General features: G+C 45.8%; 1 protein-coding gene across 20 annotated transcripts in view; it reads right to left on the bottom strand.

Annotated features, from left to right (window-relative positions):
* Positions 1–19,315, bottom strand: part of Dock9 (dedicator of cytokinesis 9) — a 263,468-nt gene that overhangs the window by 156,193 nt on the left and 87,960 nt on the right. For 2 of the 20 annotated variants that reach the window (XM_052190601.1, XM_052190602.1), the window contains exon 1: positions 4,388–4,589. The exons of 15 other annotated variants lie outside the window; for them this stretch is intronic. In XM_052190601.1, the coding sequence (XP_052046561.1) occupies positions 4,388–4,507 (120 nt within the window). In that variant the 5' untranslated portion in view covers positions 4,508–4,589. Of the gene's footprint in view, positions 1–4,387; positions 4,590–19,315 lie in introns of those variants that run through there. 3 more of the 20 variants (XM_052190608.1, XM_052190616.1, XM_052190617.1) reach the window with 2 other exon arrangements.

Raw genomic sequence — 19,315 nt, 5'->3', positions numbered from 1 at the left:
TAGGAATGCATTCCATAAATCCCCACATTACTAAGTAAGACAGGTGTGTATGAGTGGGTACCTCGCCTGTGCAATCAGTTCTAGGAACAGTGGGAAGCCCCTGTGCCTACTGGGAAGCCTAAGGCTTGCGTGAACATTTAACCTTCACACTTTGTGGCCTTTTCTCCAGCTGGGGATGAGTTAAATGTTCTCTGAGTGTTTGCAGAGGGTGGGTGAGATTAGCACACACTGTGGCTACACCTAAGGGAACTCCTTCATTACTCAGGCCTTAATGCCCCAGAAAAGGGCAGCCTGTGTGTCCCCAGTGACTACCCAGCAAGCATGGTGGATCTCAGGTTCTTTACATGTGGCTGAATGAGCTAATGGACAAATGGATGAAGCAGAAAACCAGAAGACGGGCAGAGTTGTGAAGAGCCTGCAGCTCCCAGGCAGTACACATCCTGATTCTGGCCACCTTACAATGTGTCACCACACAAAGGTGGCAGGAACATTCCTAAACCTCATACTATTGAAACACAAATGACCAAGAAAAGATTCATTAAATAATGTCAACTGTTGTCCTTCCTTTTACAGTAGCTCATGCAGGTGCAGCCCTTTCTCGGCGTGACTGTCTTCCAGGCTATGAAGTCCTTGCCCACACACTGCACTTTAGGACCTAGATCTTCCTTCTCCCTCTGCTGTAGAAGCTGGGCACCGATGGGGCCACTGGAAGCCAAGACCTCTGTCTCTACAAGGGGCACACAGGCAGCCACCGCACTGCTTAGGGATCACGTGCGACTGCAAACATTCGAATCAGAACTCAAATCTGCTAATACGTGCTAAGCCCCACAAAGAGATGAAAAAAGCAAACATGTCTGAGGAAACACAAATCTGTTTGCATGTGAAGTTTAGCTCCTCCCTGCCTGCCTCACAGAAATAACCCCACACAGGAGCTCCCCTGAATGATCTACATCTCAGCCACAGTCCACTCTGGGAGTCCCACACCCTTTTCCTCTCAAGGGCAGCAAAGTAACAATTAGGATAAGGTCTTTCCAAGAGTTAGCATTTGCAGGGCAGAGAGTGGTACTCAGTGTGAACAGACGACCCTCAGACATCAAGAACACCCCGAGGACTCCCCACGTGTCACCCATAGCCACAGTCACCACCGATGGTTTGGAAGTAAGTTGAGGAACATCTGTCTCCTTTGCTCTCTAGAACTATGTGGAGACGAGACCCACCGACCAGCTGAACCCCTTGGTCTGGGAGGTTTCCTGACATCTAGGCACTGGCTCTTGTTGAGAGTACTGACTTCCAGGCAGGTGTGGTAGCCTGCACCGAACTCCAGCATTGGGTGGGAAATGAGACAGAAGGCTGTGGATGTCAGAACTCGAGCTAAAAGCAGAACCACCACCAATGGCTTTCATAGCCCTGAAAAAACATTTACTTCGCAGGAAAACCTTAAACATGTCAGGCCAGAAAAGGAAACACCACGGCCAAGCTCAAGGGAAGGTGAAACTTCAAACAGTTTCCAGTGTAAGTTTTCAGAAAGCACTTTAAGATTCATAGGCCAGTACATTCACTGTGGCATAGTGACTGGTTGCAAAGAACTAGTAACAAATTGAGTAATTACACAGTTAAAGAAGATATAAAAAGGGGGAAATTACACTGTCATTAAAAATAAAGAATTAGGGGCTGGAAGGCAACTTGGTAAGTGCTTGCCATGCAAGCCTGAGGACTTAATTTGATCTCCATGTGCTAAAAGGCAGATGAGGCTGTGTGTTCTTACAGTCTTAGTGCTGATAAGATGGGGACAGGAATTTAAGCTCTGGTCTTTACACCTGAGGGATGAGACCTGAGCCTGATTTCTGATAGACATGCATACATGCATGCACTCATGGTACTGGCGCGTGCACTCATGGTACTGCGCGCGCGCGCACACACACACACACACACACACACACACACACACACACGAACATATGCATAAATCCATACATGGTTCTAGAGGTGTTCTGGAAAAAAAAAAAAACACTAAAAAATTCTTTATTCACGAACTTTCTTTTTTAAAAAAAATATTTTTAGTTTATTTGTTTTTGTTTTTTGTTTTCCGAGACAGGATTTCTCTGTGTAGCCCTGACTGTCCTGGAACTCACTCTGTAGACCAGGCTGGCCTCGTTCGTGAACTTTCCAAAGCAGACAGATTATGAAGACTTGGGCTTTCTTAGGCACAGACAGGACAAGTCAGGAGTACACAGAGCAAATTAGCAACAACAGCAACCTTTGAGGGGTTGTCTTTTACACTTAACTATTTTCAGGGGCTGCAGTGTGGCCCAGTGATGGAACCTTTGGGGCCTTGCATACATGAGGCTTTAAGATGAATCCTACCTCAGGAGTAACGGGTGCAATTTACATTCTCTATTAACCATTAGTTGTCTCTTCTATATTGTTTATTATTTTCTCCTAGAGACTATACATAATAACTTAATATTACTGCCTAAATGATGGAACATACTTCCTATGTTCCCTGTAGCTAAACCTCTCTCCATATAGTTCACCCAAATTACAGGCCCAGGGATTCTCATACAAGTCCAGGGGCTATCGGTGCTATGCTAACGATCAGCACCCCAACATACTGATCTTGGGTCTGCACACTCCAGAGTGCTCCCCTGAGAAGCAAGCTGTGCTCCCAGCAGCCTGCTGCAGCGTCATTTGCTGTGGGCAGCTGTCTTCACCAGCGAAGAGATTCGCCCTGGTGAGGCCCCCCTTAAACATCCTGGCTTCTATCTGATATTCCCTCTTATCTTGTTTACCTCTGTGGAAGAGAAACTCCTGCAGATAAGAAAGACAGCTGGTTGTATCAGTTTCCTTCCCTCTCCACACCCCTTTGCAGGTGCACAGAACTGGACCACTCCGCAGGACCAGAAGTTTCCATGTCCTAAGAAGCATTTCCCCATGTACAGCTGTAGCCGCCCCAGCCTTGCCTTTTACAATTCCCTGTGGAACCATCTGGATTGAGCTAAACAAGGAACTACAACATACGCAGAAAACAGGAAAACTAGAAAGAGCAGTCAGTTTTTTAAGAGAAGTCACTTCTATGCTATTTGAAAGAAAAAAATCAGAATGTGACTGCAAGGTGCTCGGTCTTCTCCATAACTATTTCTGTACATCCAGAGAACCACGAGAGAACACATTTTAGGATAGTCACCCAGGAACCCTTCACCTTCCTCCCTAGGAGCTCACGCCAGGAGGCATGCAGGTGACTCAAGCTACTCCCCATACACTGAGCTATCTCTCAGGCTAGAAAAGAGGATCTAAGATAACAAGCAAACAACTGTTTTAAACTTTATATTGCAGAAAGGGGTACTAAATCTGCATGTTAAAAATGAACTGGGAGGTCTGGGGAGCCAGCTTATTTGACCGACTTTCCATGGAGGACGAGCAGAACAGTTTTGAAGGCAGCGCAATACAAGGTAACCTCCCTCATCACAGGAAAGCAGTTCCGTCAGGGAGAAATCTGCTCCTGGAAAGTTTAAGCCCCCATCCTCACAGCTGTTAATTGCCAGTGCAGTAAATTGGAAACCAAACACTAGAGTCCTAGAGCAGCCACATCTGACTCCCATGTTTGTGGTTTGGGAAGAGCCACACCGAGGTACTAGGCACTAGTTTGACAATCCCTTTAACAGATCGTGTGAAAGGCTCAATTGTCCCCCTCGGCAGAGCATGCTGCTGGTTTCTGCAGCTTGCTTTAAAAAATTATGTGCCTTTATTGTACTAGAGAAATTCCAAACGAGAAGCACAGCCTACTCATTGATGGTTAGCAACACAATCACTTTCCATGGTCTTCCCTTCCCAAGTCTAAGAAGGCACTTGAGTTTGTTCAAACTGCTATGGATTTGGCTAATGTTAAAACATCAACTTTGCCATCAGCTTGAGATTCTTTCTGACTCTATTCAACACAACTCCCCTGATTAAAACAAACAAGAGGAAGAGAAGGCGTGCAGTCTTAAAGCCCTCCTCAGTACCTGCCTTGTTTGCTCACTGACACAAATAGACAACAAACAGGAGGGTTTAAGTCTGGAAAATACTTCCTTTCCAACTCCCCTGTTGCTATTCAAACCCCCGCCCAGTTGACTTCTGAAAAAAAATGTTGTGGCTAGGTGTGACAAAATTTGTGAACAATACTAAATTGTTTTAGTCAAAGTTCCTCCCAGAAACCTATTTACCCACAAACGTCAACATTTCTTTCCTGAGGAGGAGTGGAAGTAGACTTTAGGTCAATCTATAAGGAACGGTAGAGAGAAGGGCTCCCTAGAAGCAGGCGGGGCAAGTCACAAAGTCAGCCAGGGGCGAGTCACCCGACTCATTCAGGAACAGGCACAGCCCGTCAGGATGGGACAGGGACTCTTACCGATGTCGAGCTCTCTGCCTCCACGTCTGCCTGAACCACATCCTTGTACTGCAGGGGGGACTCGATGACCAGCTCCTTCTTGTCATTTCTACCGCTCGTCCTGTACTTCTCAGCCTGCATTCTCCACGCAGACTGCTATCTGAAAGCCCGCAGCAGGGACAGCTGAGAGTCCCGGCTGCACCACTGGTCTGGTCGGGGAAAGGAAAGGAAGCCTGTTTCCCAGGCACAAGGGGTCAGGCTTACTGGCTGGAAGTGCGGAGCCTGAGGGGTGGGGAAGGCATGACTGAGAAGGCCAGCCTCCAGGGGTGTTACTACAGCTAGGAAAATGGGAGGCTCTGCTCGCTGGCCAAAGAAAAACAACCCCCAAACAGAACAATACACAGTGTACTGCCTCAGCAATGAAAGACCAGCCTCATTGTGTCTATTCCACACAGCGTGGGCCAAATCAATGTGAATCCAAATAGTGCAGCATTGAGAAGGAAGCCTGCCGATCTCAGTGAGGCTCCCTCATCATGACTTCCGATCTGAAGCCCCCAGCTAGATCGCCGGGCTGGTCTAAAAGTTGCAGTTTCAAATCGCTTTCATTTGTGTTATGGCTAAACACCAAGAACTTGGCTCCTGATCAAAGGAGGACCAAACAAGCAAGCAAGGGTGTTTCTAAGAGGTGCAGTGGAAGAAATCGTTTCCCCCTGCAGGACTGACAGCAGTAGACAAATCTCATGAATCTACTGTTTTATGCCAGGGAGATGGTACTACGCTGGATACGTTAATATTCCATGCAGTCAAAGCATTTACCATGGATATTTTCTTTGCACACAGCAACATGTGTGCCAGGAGGTAGTTTGCCCAGTGTCCAGATGGAGATGGTCAGAGTGGAAACATAAAGCAGAAAGTCTCTTCCCTCAAAGAATAGGAAACAGATGGGAAGTCAAGACAAAGATATCCTGAAGAAGAGCGATAATGCTGATGTTCTTGCAGAAGTCGGCTATCTTTATTGTTTCCTCACATTCGTAGTGAAGTAGCTTTTTAAAGATCAACTAGCAAAAATCAGAACACAAGCATCCGAGGGGTTTTCTACAAAGATGCAAGAAGGGTTTGCTACAAAGATGCACAAAGGAGTTTGCTATAAAGATGCACAGAGGTGTCTGCTACAAAGACGCACAGAGGAGTTTGCTACAAAGATGCACAGAAAGCTTGCTCTACAGGTGGGTTAAATGAAAAGATGCCCTTTGGGTGGAACACCTCCCATTTAGTGCCTGTTTATTTCATCAGTAAACAGCATCCACAGTCTCAAAGTAAAAAATAGTCTCGACCAGAAGCCAGCAGAAGAAATGCAGATCTAAACCCAGCCTCCCTCACTGCCACTCTCCAGGGGTGACTGAGGCTGCCAGAGCTCAATAGGACTGAGTGGGAACTGAGCGGCCACACAGTACAGAGCTGCCCTCCTCCTCCCCTTCAGCACCTGCCACTGTCATTAAACACCAGAAATCCTTCTGACTATGGGCACCATTGTGTAATAAATAAATTACTAAGTCCATTTAAAAATTGGTTAACTAGCTGGGTGTGGTTGTTCACATAATTCTACAACTCAGGGGGGTAACTAAGGCAGAAGGACTGCCACCAATTCAAGGCCTGCCTAGAATAAAAAAGTAAGTTCCTGTATTAAGAAAAAACAAAAGCCAGCTTTTATAATAAGTACATTTTTAAAGAGTTGGGAATGTGGCTCTGTTGGTAGTGTCTGTCTAGCATGCACAAAGCCCTGGGTTCAATCCTTAGCATCACATAAATCAGGAATAGGGAGGGATCTATGCCTGTAATCACAGCACTCTGGAGGTAGAGGCTGAAGGAGCAGAACTTCAAGACCACTCCCTTGATAAAACACATATGAAGTTCTAGGCCCACTGGTCATGACCCGCCCCTGGAAAAAAAAAGGGGGGGGGAAACTAAAGGAAAGAAAGTAAACTATCCAAGATTTAGAAACTGAGTAGGTTACAGTGGTGACTACTCTTTTACTCTCTGCACTCGGTACCCAGAGGCAGGTGGAACTCCAAATTTGAGTTCCAGTACAGCCAGGGCTTCACAGGGAAACCCTGCCACAAGAAAAAAAAAAAAAATAGAAGAGGGTAGGTTATAGATTATCTTTCAAGGTAAACTCAGGCTTTCTAATCAAAGCTGCATCCCAAAGTAATAGGACCCATAAATTTGAAAAACCATTCTAAGGTTACAGAGGAGAAGGGGGAGAGAGTCTCAAATAAAGCCAGAAGAAGAACGAAATTAAAATTTAGAAGTGTCCTAGGCAAGAGGTTAGAAAGTCGACATTGCAGCATGAAACAGACACAGACATGAGCAACAGCTCAAAGCCCTTCTAGGTGGCTCACAGAACCATCTTCCTCGGATTTCCACCCCCCACTCCTGCACTCCTGCACTCTAAGGAGACAAGCTATCCAATTTGTCAAACCGCAGTGGTATTCCATAGTAATCCGCGGGGTTAAGACCGTTACTTGAGAAGCGTTTGCCGCGTACAAGGCACTGCTTATGGTCTGCAGTCTTACCTACTCTTCAAAACTCCATGTAACTTAGCCCTGTCTCTCACACGGGCAAACTGATGTTTAAATGTACACAGAGGCCACATGGCAAACATGGGCAATGGGATGGGTCCAGTGTGGGTACTACAGTGTGATTCTATGCTGAACTGGCTGCTTATTCTAACTAAAACACATCAGCCAGCAACTACTGATAATGTTGGTGTCCAGGAGTTTAGTGAAATACTAAACAGCCTCTACACAATGGCACATGAATGCTCACCTGTGGGTAACTGTTGTTCTATTCCCAACTAAAGAATATACTTAAGTCTTAAATTCGAGACTGGCTTTACAGCCTAAAAGGACAATCCCACCGACCATGCTGTTGCAATACATTACAAAGATCTCCAGCAACTTAAAAATAGATCCTTTAGTGGCTGGAGGGAATTGGGATGGCATATCTGTAGTCTCAGCACCCCAGGTTGTGAGTTTGAAGCCTAGACTACATTTCAAGACGGTGTCTCAAAACCAAAAAGAGGGGGCTACGGAGATGGCTCAGCAAGCATGAGGACATAAGTTTGAATCCCCAGTCCCCACATAAAAGCCAGGTGCAGCAGGCAGGCTGTGTATGTCTGCAAACCAACCGCTGATGGGGGAAGGGACAGGAGGATTTGGGAGCTAATTTGATAGCCAGTAGCAGAATAGAAGACCTCCAGGCTCAGTGAGAAATCCCAAAAAGTAAGGTGAAAAGCAATCAAAACCCTAGCAACCACTTCTGGTCTTCACAGGAGCTCACACTCCTGAATGCACACAAGCTCACACCTACGTGAACAGGTATACACACACACACACACACACATACACCTCATCTATATACACTGTCCTCTCTGTTGACCCTGACAGTTGTTTTCTTTTTTTTTCATTTGATATATTTTTTATTTACATTTCAACTGATTTCCCCTTTCCTGGCTCCCCACTCCCTGAAAGTCCAATAAGCCCTCTTCCCTGCCCCTGTTCCCCCATCCACCCCTTCCCACTCCCCTGTCCTGGTATTCCCCTATACTGATGCACTGCTGACAGTTGTTTTCAAATACTTATTCGGAGTGCCACATGTTCATGACACCAGGTAGGCACTGTTTTAAGGATTGTGTGTATTTTCTTTAAAAAAAGAAAAAAGAAAGAAAAGAAAAGAAAAAAAAGAAAAAGAAAGAAAGCAAGGGCTTTAACTGTCTTTTCTAACCAAGAGGAGGGGAAACACTTGATTGTCTCTGAACTTCTAGGCAGCCAGGGCATAAAGGCAGGAGTGATCAGTTCCTTAATGTAAACCATCAATAGGAGAAAACACACCAGGTTCTAAAGGGAATAAACCCTGTAAAAAGTTTCTCAGGCAGAGGTTTATGTAAGGAGAACTGCTAAGTGTACCACAAGGTTCTCAACTGTGTCTACAGGATGTGCACTGCAAAATTCTACTTACATCCCAGACCAATTGACACAGTCACCTTCCCAAGATAGCTGGCACCCTCAAGTGGCCCAGCTCACTGGACAGGAACATTCTGGGGCGATTGTGTCTCCTCAGCCATGGTTTTCTGCTCTCCTCAAGGATGCTGCAGACATAGTCGCCAAGGAAGCTGAAGACAGCATACGCACTCTCACCCTAAGCCTTGGAAAAGGATGTTTTCTCTATGCCTCAGGACAGCAGAAGATATCTGAGCAGCACAGCACCCAGAGGAAACACCATTTCAGAGGACAGGAAGCAGGTGGCCAGGTTTCCCTTTATAGTGATCTATAAAGAGGTAGAAGTCAGGCCTCTGGATTCCAACTACAACAACATCACTGAGCTCCTGAACTTGCTGACCTCAATGGTTTCTCACACCTACTGGTTAAACCCTTCCAACAAAGAGCCCACCTAGGATTGTGCATTGAGAAGACAACATTAGAATATTACAGTGGACCAGAGTTAACTCAGGACCCAGTGAATGCTTCCACAGACAAGGGTTTAGGTCACAATCTTAACATACATTCATTCCTATCTGCTGGGTACTCAAAACCATGAAATGTTTTCATGGTTACAGGAAACTTAGGGAATTTTCCTAGGGTTTTTTTATTCTAAGGAAGGCTAGCTCTAGACCTCAGCCCTGCCTTCCCCTCCACCTTATGTTCTGAGAAGCTGCAGGCTCCTGCTCATGCTCAGACATCCTATCCCAGAAAGCCTCCCTAATCCTCCCAGGCGAGATGATTTCTCCTCTGATAACCCTCTGGGTACCACTCTCAGCTCTCCAGGAATGTTTCCCAGCCTTGCACCTCTCACAAATCAAAACCCACAGAATGGAAAACGTTATTCTGCAAATTTTACTAGATGTTAAGTGAAAATACACTGTATATCAAAACAGTATAGTTGGGCTCATGAAAAGCACTGACAGTGGGTGAGGAGCCAGCTCAGTGGAGAAAGGAGCATGCTACCAAGCTTGGTGACCTGAGTTTGATACCCAGGACTCACAAATAAATATAGTTTTGACTCCTCGTGTTGACTCCCTAATAATGGCAGCCTAAGTCTGAAGCTCAACTCAAGTGTCTACTTGATGGAATAACCACAGAGATGAAATCCACATTACCATCCAACTATTCTAGTGTTTCTCAGCTAGGGATCCAAGACTGAACGGGTGGGGGTAGTCTGTGAGCTGTCTACAATGGTAAAGCTGTATTGTGCCTGTGAGTTCTCTGCGGCCCCTCGTAGCATGTCCGGTTCTCAGAGGAAGGCCGCAAGGAGGCTGTCCACTACAGCACAAGGAAACCCACCAATCTCAGGACATTGACAAGCCCAGGTTTGGTTGGGTCATGTTAGGAATAACAGAAACTTAACCTCCATGAGATGGCAAGTGAGACTGTCACCATGAATACAAGTCTGACTGGCTGCCTGAAGGCCACATCAGGAACCCTCAGGACCTGTGGACAACCAGAGGCCAACATGCAATACCACTGCCGGGTGATGTTATTGAGAAAACACAAACAGAATTACATTTTAAAGATACAGAATGTGACTAATGGTTACCTTCAGCATGCAGAACCATTTGTATTTGTTTCTCTAAAATCATCCACATTTTGTAAGTTTTCTTCAAATGCACACTTGACTTTTTTCAGTCAGAAATGACTGAATGAGAGCTGGCGAGATGGCTCAGTGAGCAGAGGCTCCTGCTGCCACGCTGACAAACTTAGTTCAGTTCCCAGAACCCACATGGCAGGAGAAAACCAGCCCTCCATAGTTGTCCTCTGAGCTCCACATGTGCACCATTCATGTTCATACACACATTCATGTACAAACTCATGCACACTCATATACACACACACATACACACATACAGTCAGACTCACACACAAATGCACACCCACTCATGCACATATACACACATGCACACACGCTCATACTCATACATTCACACACATACACAGTCACACACACATAATAAGTGTGATAAGAATGTTTTAAAAGGAATAAATGAATAAACCTAGAGTGTGAGAAAATGAGTGGACTTAGCATAACATTGAGCTGGCCACATGTTCTCAGAAATAAAAATAAAACAAAACAAAAATCCATGTTCTCTCTCACGTGCAGAATCTCGCACATTTGTGTATAAGTGTGAAAGAGCACACCGTGAACAAGAGAGAGAAGAAAGGCCAAACACACAATGAGGACGGACTAGCCTTGGTAACAGGCACGGGTATGAAAGGTGAAAGCTAATAGTTTTTTCTTAGCTTGGATTTTTCAGATTTCTTGGCTCTGATAGTGAATATGTACATGACACACACTCAACACTGAAAGTGTAACTGTGATTTGGAGTGCCACGGCTTCCATCCCCAATGCCCGTACTACTGCATGACTTCAATGAGTTGTGCAGACTTTGGGTGGGGCTGATTTTGCTGTGCAATGTTTTTATTTATTTGCAAGTTTATTTACAACAAAGTTTACTGTAAATGCCACTCCCTGGTCCTCAGCCCACGGCACACTGAAAGCCTCCTTCTTCAGCTCTTCACTGTGCTTGTCTTTTCAATCAGCCGCTGAGATAGGCGGCCAGGCCTACCCTGTGGGCAATGCGAGGGCCAGGAAATCAACTCAAACTCAGAAGGGTACTGGGAAGAAAGCTGTAGAGGAGGCTGGACCCCACTTTACGCAGTTCTTGGGTAAGCTACACTGCAGGGCACTGAAGGGGTCTGTTTCCAAGGGAGAAAACCAAAATACAGAGGGGTGACCAAGGATAGGTGGCACACCGTGCACACGGGCTTCGTCTGCAACACAGAGCACTCGCCCGCCCTACCTGTAACATTACCCTCCTCCTCCATCTTCCGCAGCCTCAGTGCCCCCATCTGCCATCCTAGCTCCTGTTCCTGTTAAAAGCCGGCCAAGCCTCCTTTCACAAGCATCTCAGGCATAGGAAGTTTTTAGCCTGTTGTGTCCACAGCTCTCTCCCAGTCCTAACACTGGTAAGACCGATGCTCAGAAACACCTGAAGTGAGCTCACTGGAGACTCTGGGCCTCCCCAGGCTGCAGAGAGCTGCTGCATCTGGACGCCAAGGGCGGGTGTTTTGATGCACTTGTTTTGATCTGGGTAATGACAGCACAAAGAGCAATGTCAATAATCGATCTTAGGGATGGAAGTTTACAGAGCCAAGAGAAACACACTGCGCCTGGGATTTTTCTCAGGAAACCCAACTCCAGGTGTGGCTTACTGAAACCCAGCCTCAGTCGCTCAGCCGCGGTTGGTTGAACGCCAGTGTCATCTCTCCTTGGCAGCTTTCTAACCTGCCAGCTCCTAAGCTAGTGCCACAAACACAGCAGATAATGCCCACCCACAGCAATGCTCTTAGGATAAATGAGGAGGCTTTGGAAGGCCTTTGCAAACCCAACTCACAAGGCTTGCATGAGCTAGAATTCTCTAGGTTTTTTTCTGTTCGCCACACACATTAAGGTTAAAAGCTACGGGGTACATTATGCATCTAGCTGTGGTGTGATGCTGGGATTCATTTTTTTTTTCTTTCCTGAATTAAAATACATTCTTCAAGCTAGGCAAGGGTAGCACACACCTTTAATCCCAGTACTCAGGAGACAGAGGCAGGTGGACCTCTATGAGTTTAAGCGTAGACTGGTCTAAGAGTACTGGGGAAGCTCAGGCCACACAAAGAAACAAAGCCTTAAAAAAAAAAAAACTATCCTTCCAGCATCACTGTAAGATTCATTCTTTCCCCTCACACAGGACTCACCTCCAAACCATTCTGAAGAAAAATAGAATTAGCTCCCCCTAAAAGTTACTGGTTCATAAAACTTCTATTTGTGCCTGTTAAATTGACCTAAAGTATTTCCATGGTGTTTACAAGGAACCAAGCCAGCAGACCACACTTTATAGTGAGAGACAAGCAAACTGTAGGTGGTAGGTCATGTAGCTCTAATTATTCCCCAGAGGCACAAAGGCAGCGGAGGTCAGGCCTGGGGCAAACCCAGGGACACCTTCCTCTCAGAAAAAGACAAAGGGAAAAGGGTAGGAGGGGAAAGTCCACCTTAAGGAAATTATGCAAACAAATAGAAGCCCTTTCCCCAGCTCTTCCCGCTCGCTGTAGCTTGTGCCCAGGACAAAGAGCTTGTACAATAATACCTGCTTCCCAACTGGGAAGTCCTCCTACTTAAAACCCCCGTAGGCCACATTCCTTCCTTAAGATAACATCAGCAGCAGTGATGATGAGACCCCACCATGTCCTACTGCTACACCAGGGCCAGGGGTATCCCCCCCCCCCACACACACACACACACACTCTGCTGCCTATTGTAACTGACTTCCCATGTGAACGGATGAGGAAGACAAAGACTCGAGAACACAGCCAGTGTTGGGGGCTCACTCGCGTCACTCCCGAGCAACACACCCCGAGAAGTCACAGGATCCTACCCCAGTGCCACAGAAATCTGTAAGTAAACTGAATGCATGTCTTCACTGTCTGCACGTGATGGTACCAAGAGTGGAAAATGGAAAGACGGTAAACAAGGAGGGTTAAGTATACAGGGTGGTCCAGAATCCCCTTCTCTCTGCTTCTAATCAATCAAAGTACGAACCACAGAGCACAGGTGACACCTATGGCCGCCGGTGGATGGAGCTACAGCCAGCTTCATCGGTTCTTCTCTACCGCTGCCGCAGCAGTCTGATGATACTTGGGTCCACATAACTTCACCCTTTTTGCCAGGGGCGGTGGTGACGCATGCCTTCAATCCCAGCACGCAGGCAGGTCACTATGAGTCTAGTCTATATAGTAAGTTCCAGGCCAGTCAGGGCTATCATAGTGAAACCCTAATAAATAATCCCTGAAAAACTAGGTTTTAGACGTTTTCTCACATACAAATAATAAAAAGTATGAGATGGTAATTCAATGTTTGATTAAATCGTTCTACAGTATAAACATGTACCAAAGCATCTCACTGTGTCCTATAAATACATACAATTATTGTCAATTGGGATAATTCTTCTTTTTTAAAAAGAATTACTTTTTAATCGTGTGTTTGTGTTTGTGTCTGCATGTATACTCTGAGTGTGAATGCAGGTGGCCTCCTCAGAGGTCAGAAGAAGGTGTGAGATCACCTGCAGCTGGAGTCACCAGCAGCTGTGAGCCACTAGACATGGTGGCTGGGAATCAAACCTCAGAGAGTATACAAGCTTTTAACCCCAGAGCCATTTCTCCAGCCCCAAAATAATCTTTTCGCTTAATTTTTTATCATATTTATTGTTTGTGTGTGTGGTGTATCCATGAGTGTGTGGAGGTAAAGGGTCATTCTCTGGGTCTGAGGCTCTCCTTCTGTCACAGGTTCCACAGATTGAACTCAGGTCATTATGATTTCACATCAAGATCTTTGACCTAATGAGCCACTTTGCTGTTCCTAAAACACAATTTAAAACAGTTAATGTGTACAATACAGCAGACCCTCTTTCCTGTCTCTGGAGGCCACAGTGTGATGGAATGAGCAGGACAATTAACCTCTGAAAACAGAGATCTGCAGGACTATCTGCCCAACCCTTCACAAAGAGAGGCCAGGTCAAGCCTTCTGTGTACTCAGATGAAGTTAAATACAAAATAAATGATGCGCCCAACGCTGCGCACAGCAGCAAGGGTTCCCCTAACACGCTTTTCTATTTATGCTCTGCCAAAACCTCAATGGGGGACGTGGAGGCTTTTTTTTTTTTAATTATAATTGTGGCAGGGATAAGGAAAAAAAATTTTTTTTGCCCAGTCTCCAGGCACTTGACATACATTCTTACTGAATTCAATCCAATTCAGCCCCTTCAGCATAACAGTGAGTGCTATTGTTTACAGAGACTGGGTATGCTTCTAAATCAAATAGCTTATCCTAAATTCACACTGTGCCGCAGATTTGAGCTAGGGGCCAACTTAATCCGAGCCAAGGTGATTAAGTAGAGTTGAGTCGTTTTAGCTTTGTTTCAGACAAAATCTTACCTCCCCTTTTTGCCCACATAAGCATCTTAGGGGAGGCGTAGAGAATACTGGAAATTTTTCTGTGCCCAAAAAGAAAGGTCTGGAGAAATTAAATAAAAGGCACCATTAGTGATGATTATGTTTGAAAAGCAGAACAAAGGGCTTTCTTTCCTTCTATTTAGCCAGATTTTTAATTTTTTTCCTTAATAAGCAGTGATTACTTTAAATACTTTAGCATTTCAAAGCCATTTGGGAAATAACTTAAACGCAGTCATGGCCAACGCCGGGTCTTCCAGCAAACTGAAGCCCGAGTGCGGTGACTCTGCAGTTCAGTTCTCAGATCTAACAAGAGCATCAGAGAAAGCTCGGCAATCAGAGGAGTGATACTCAAATGAAACACCTGAGCAAAAAAGAAATTAAACATTCCCCTAAAACCTGCGGCCCACAAAGCAGCGCCGGAAACACAAGCTGGTTTTGCCGTTTTCTTTTGCTTCTTTTGCCTCGGGAACCAGTTCAACTTCCTAATGTTGAACTTTAAAAAGGCACCAGAGCGCAGGCACACCACGTGGCTCTTGCTTTATGAATGGGAGCACCTTGAGGTCCAGGAGAGAAGGCTCTACTGAACTAGTCACAAGCTCCTGCAGGACACTCTCCCCTCCACAGACTTATGCATGCGGATCTTTTATCCTGTAACCTTGTAACCCTGACAGAAACCAACTGACTTCGAAAGCTCCAAGTGACCTGATGCTCAGAAGGTGCCACAGCCTGCTGGTTAAAACCTTGAGATTCTCTGTCAGAAGGTACCCGGCACTCTGGGACAATCTGAGCGGCAGAACCAAACCATACTCTGTTGAAATCCTTGATTCCTTGTTCAGATACAGACAAACCTACTAAAGGCTCTGAGAGGAAAGAGGATGAGGACAGAGGGAACAAGCTGGGTTGTGCACCCAGACAAGGCGGCTCCACCTGTGCCGTCAGAGGTGACATGGCCCGCGGACCTGGAGTCCTGTTTTCCTCTCCCCTCAACCCTTGCACAAAGGTCACAAGGTCTGACTGTGCTGCCTCCTGATGCCTCACTTCCCTGTCTCTGGAATGTGAGCTGTCAATCTGGAATCTTCTCCCACCACCTCAACGTTTGTCAGATGCCTGCTCACCTCTCAAACTCCAGCGTGAAGGTTCTTCCTTCTCATGAGGCCCAGAACACTCAGTCCTGAGGAATGTCTTCCTGGTTCAGGAGAAAGGTGAGGCAAGAGTCCCTCTTAGAGTTGTTAAACCTGGTTGTCCACTGTCTTGGAGAGTTTTAAAATAGTAGTAGTAGTAATAGTAATAATCTAATTAATAATAATAACAACAACAATAATAGCAATAATAGAAATAATAATAAATTATTACTATTATAAACTACTATTATTATGTATTATTCCAGGGTCCTGCCTGGACCTTCCGAATTAGCGTCTTGAGCTGAAAGCCAGGACTCTACCACGCCAATGCGCTGCAGGCTGATGCTCACCTCTGTTCGGAATTGCTGGGTTTGCTTTAGTAACTTGAAGTGTGTGGAAAGCAGACACCCACGGCGTAAATCTGAAAATGGGACTCAGGTAGTTCCAGGATTGCCTGTGCACAGGTCTAACGTAAGGGATTATAGGTGGCAAAAGTAGGGGCTGAACTAGAATGGAGACTGAAGCCGGAAGTTTACTGTCTTCTCCTGGATGAAACTCACATAAGCTTTACTCAAACGGTCCATGATTGACTGTTTCCTACTGGCCAACTTTGGGGGAGAGTCTGTCCCTGACCCCCTGGAGGACAAACCTGAACAAGGCCCTCCAGAACAGGAAAGGGCACACATCTCTCAAATGCTTCTAATGCTGTGTCACACATGAAACACTTGCTTAGCAGAACGGTTTCCCAGGAGGATGTAGAGCAAAGCCACTGCATGTGGCTCCCTGGTCACAATCCTACTGCAAACCCCTTCTCGACTGCAGGCTAACTTACAGGCTTCCACTCAGGTGAAGCCCGCGGCTTGTGCTAACTCCCAGCAACAAAGAGATTCAGTCAGAAAAGAGCAAAATGAGATTCTAGGGCTTACCAAGAGGGATAAAATGACATCTCCCATCTGCATCTATAATTCACTGCAATTCAGTCGGAAGAAAAGGTGCTGACATTACAAGTTATATTAGTGTCCCTTTGAAATAAATCTGTTCCTCAGACTCACACTGTGGAGCTGAACCCTTCATGAGCCTGTCAATTCCCTGACATGAATCTTGTAAGAATGCAGGTAAAATATGAAATAAGAAACAAGTTTAGTTTGTAGCATCTTCATTTTGGCTTGTCTGGTGACGGTCGACCAGGTTAGTTTTATTGTCAACTTGGAACAGCCTAGAGTCACCTGGGAAGGGGGAGTGTCTTCCTTGTTGATTGACATGGGGAGGGCCCCGCCCACTGTGGTTGGTACCATGCCTAGGGTCCTGTAAGAGCACTAACTGAGCCAGCCAGAGAGCAGGTTAACAGCAGCTGCTTCAAGCTCCTGTGTGGGTTCCTACCCTGACATCCCTCAGTGACAAGCTGTGACCTGGGAAGGTAACCCAAATAAACCGTTCTTCCCACGTTGATTTCAGTCAGTGTGTGTTTTATCACAGCAAAAGAGAAGCTAGCTGCAACAGCAGTGTGGGTAGTGGGCTTTCTGTTTTTTGGGACACAGTCTGGCCTGGAACTAATTATGGCCTTGACTACACTAACAATTCTCCTTGCCTTCAAGTGCTGTGGGTATAACATGTTCAACCACCATGCCCAGCTCCAGTCTCTACTTTGAGATAGAGTCTCAATGAGATGTGACCAGTGACCTTAAACAGCAATGGCCCTGTCTCTCTAACTCCCAAAGTGCACTTAAAAAGTACAACAATGTCAAACAACACCTTCCCTCAACACCTCATTTCTGGAACAACTGCAGCACACTCTGCCTTAGAGGCCATTAACACAGTCAAGACGGGGAACTTCTACATTTACTAATCCATTAACAATTGAGTTAGAGCAACTACAGCAGTTGCCAGAGTCAGCTCTCCAGAGCTGATGTGTCACCTCCCAGTCACTGGTCACCTCAGGGTCACTTGGCCACAGAGCACAGACACCAGAACAGCAAGCAGGTACTTCTCCAGACAAGGTCTCTGCAATTCAGTGACAAACATCAAGGCCAGAGCTGACTAGGCTCACTTTACCCTTCTACCAAGGCACTGACTTTGCCAGAATCTGGGTGTCTCTGTTCCACAAGAGGACACTTCAGAAATATTCACCAACGCAGTCAAGAGAACTGAAGTGTTCCTCGGTATATAGTAATCCATTCATGGATGAAACTCCTTGCTGCTCAATTCCTCTGACTCTGGGGGGGCTGGGGGGGGGGAGGGAATGCATGTGTGAGTGTGGAGGCCAGCAGACAGCCTCAGGTGCCCTCCACCTTGTTTTTTGAGACAGGGTATCTCACTGGCCTAAAACTCACCAAGTAGGCTCAACTAGCTGCCTGGAGAGCAGCAGGGTCCTTCCTTGCCTTTGCCCCCAGCCCTGGGATTTTAAGTGTATGCCAGCCACTCCCAGTTATTTTTGTCTAACACGTGTTGTGAGGTTTCAACTTGGGCCCTATCTGAATAGTACTTTACTGACTGCCTGTCTCCTGGCCCGCTCTATAAGTATTCTTAACCACAGACTACTGTGTAAGAAATGGGATGTTCACAGAGCATGCAACCTCCTGTAGGAGGAGTCTGCAATGGTCTAAAAGGAATGCAAACAAACAAGTTCAAAACTAACTAGGGGAGGGAATGGACTGGGCTGGGCTGGGCTGGGCTGGGCTGGGCTGGGCTGGGCTGGGCCCACCTTGTTCAGCCTGGTAGCCACTGGCTACACGGTTCTCAGACACAGAGATGTCCACAACTGAGTTTCACAGGCTATGTGGGACAAGAGCAACGTAAAATATCTTCATAGTGGGGGAAATGCAACTGGGAATCATAGCTAGGGCCCTCTGCGTGCTAGGTAAATACTGCATTGTTAAGCTATATCCCCAACCCTTTTGACTTTTTGAGACAGGGACTCTCTAGTTCCCAGGCTTAAACATAACCCAAGGAGACCTTCAGCTCAAGATCCTTTGGCCTTAGCCATCAGAGTACAAACCTGGGCCATAAAAACTAGCTTATTATTAATCTTTAATACTATATTATCACTAATCTTATTATAGAAACTAAAAAGTATTTTGAATTTACTAGGTTTAAAAAGTACATTATTAAAACCAATGCTATCTGCTCCTTTTCTTGTTTCTAATACAGCTACCAAAAATACAAAATTATATATGCAAACATAAATATATATACAAATATATGTGTAAACATACAGGTAAAACTACATACATAAAATTTTATGATCTGGGAATTTACCTAGAGATAGAATACATGTCTAGTATATACAAAGCCCTGGGTTTGATCTCTATTACTTAAAAAAATACAAAAAACTAATAAAGTAAAAATAGTTACTGGACAATGAATGCTGGATTGTTCAGTGCTGCCTGCTAGTTTTCCCTAAGCAGAAAGAACTCTCACTCACACACTCTCCCCTTCCCTGCCTCCCTCTCCCCCTCCTTGCCTCCCTCTCCCCACCACCAATCTCCTTGATACTTAAGAGTCTGAAATTCTCTTACACAAAAACAAAACAAACTGTACAAAGGCTGTGGTTCGCAAAGCCTAAGTTCTGCTGTAAACCCGCTGTCCTCCCTTTCTCCACCTGTGGGTTTGCTGGAGGCGGCCTCAGAGAGGCCCTGGCAACAAGCTGCCACAAGATACAAAACGGCTAGGCTTCTGAGCCAGTGTCACCCTAGACCACCCAACCTACACCTAACAGGATCCAGGCACAAGCAGGAGATAACACTGACTGAGGAATTGCCTGCAGTTTGGTTCCAGGCCACAGC

Source organism: Apodemus sylvaticus, chromosome 8, assembly GCF_947179515.1.
Source record: "Apodemus sylvaticus chromosome 8, mApoSyl1.1, whole genome shotgun sequence".
In the NCBI taxonomy this organism is placed as follows: Eukaryota; Metazoa; Chordata; class Mammalia; order Rodentia; family Muridae; genus Apodemus; species Apodemus sylvaticus.
Note: the sequence above shows the minus strand (reverse complement) of the source record. Positions and strands in the feature narration are given on the sequence as shown.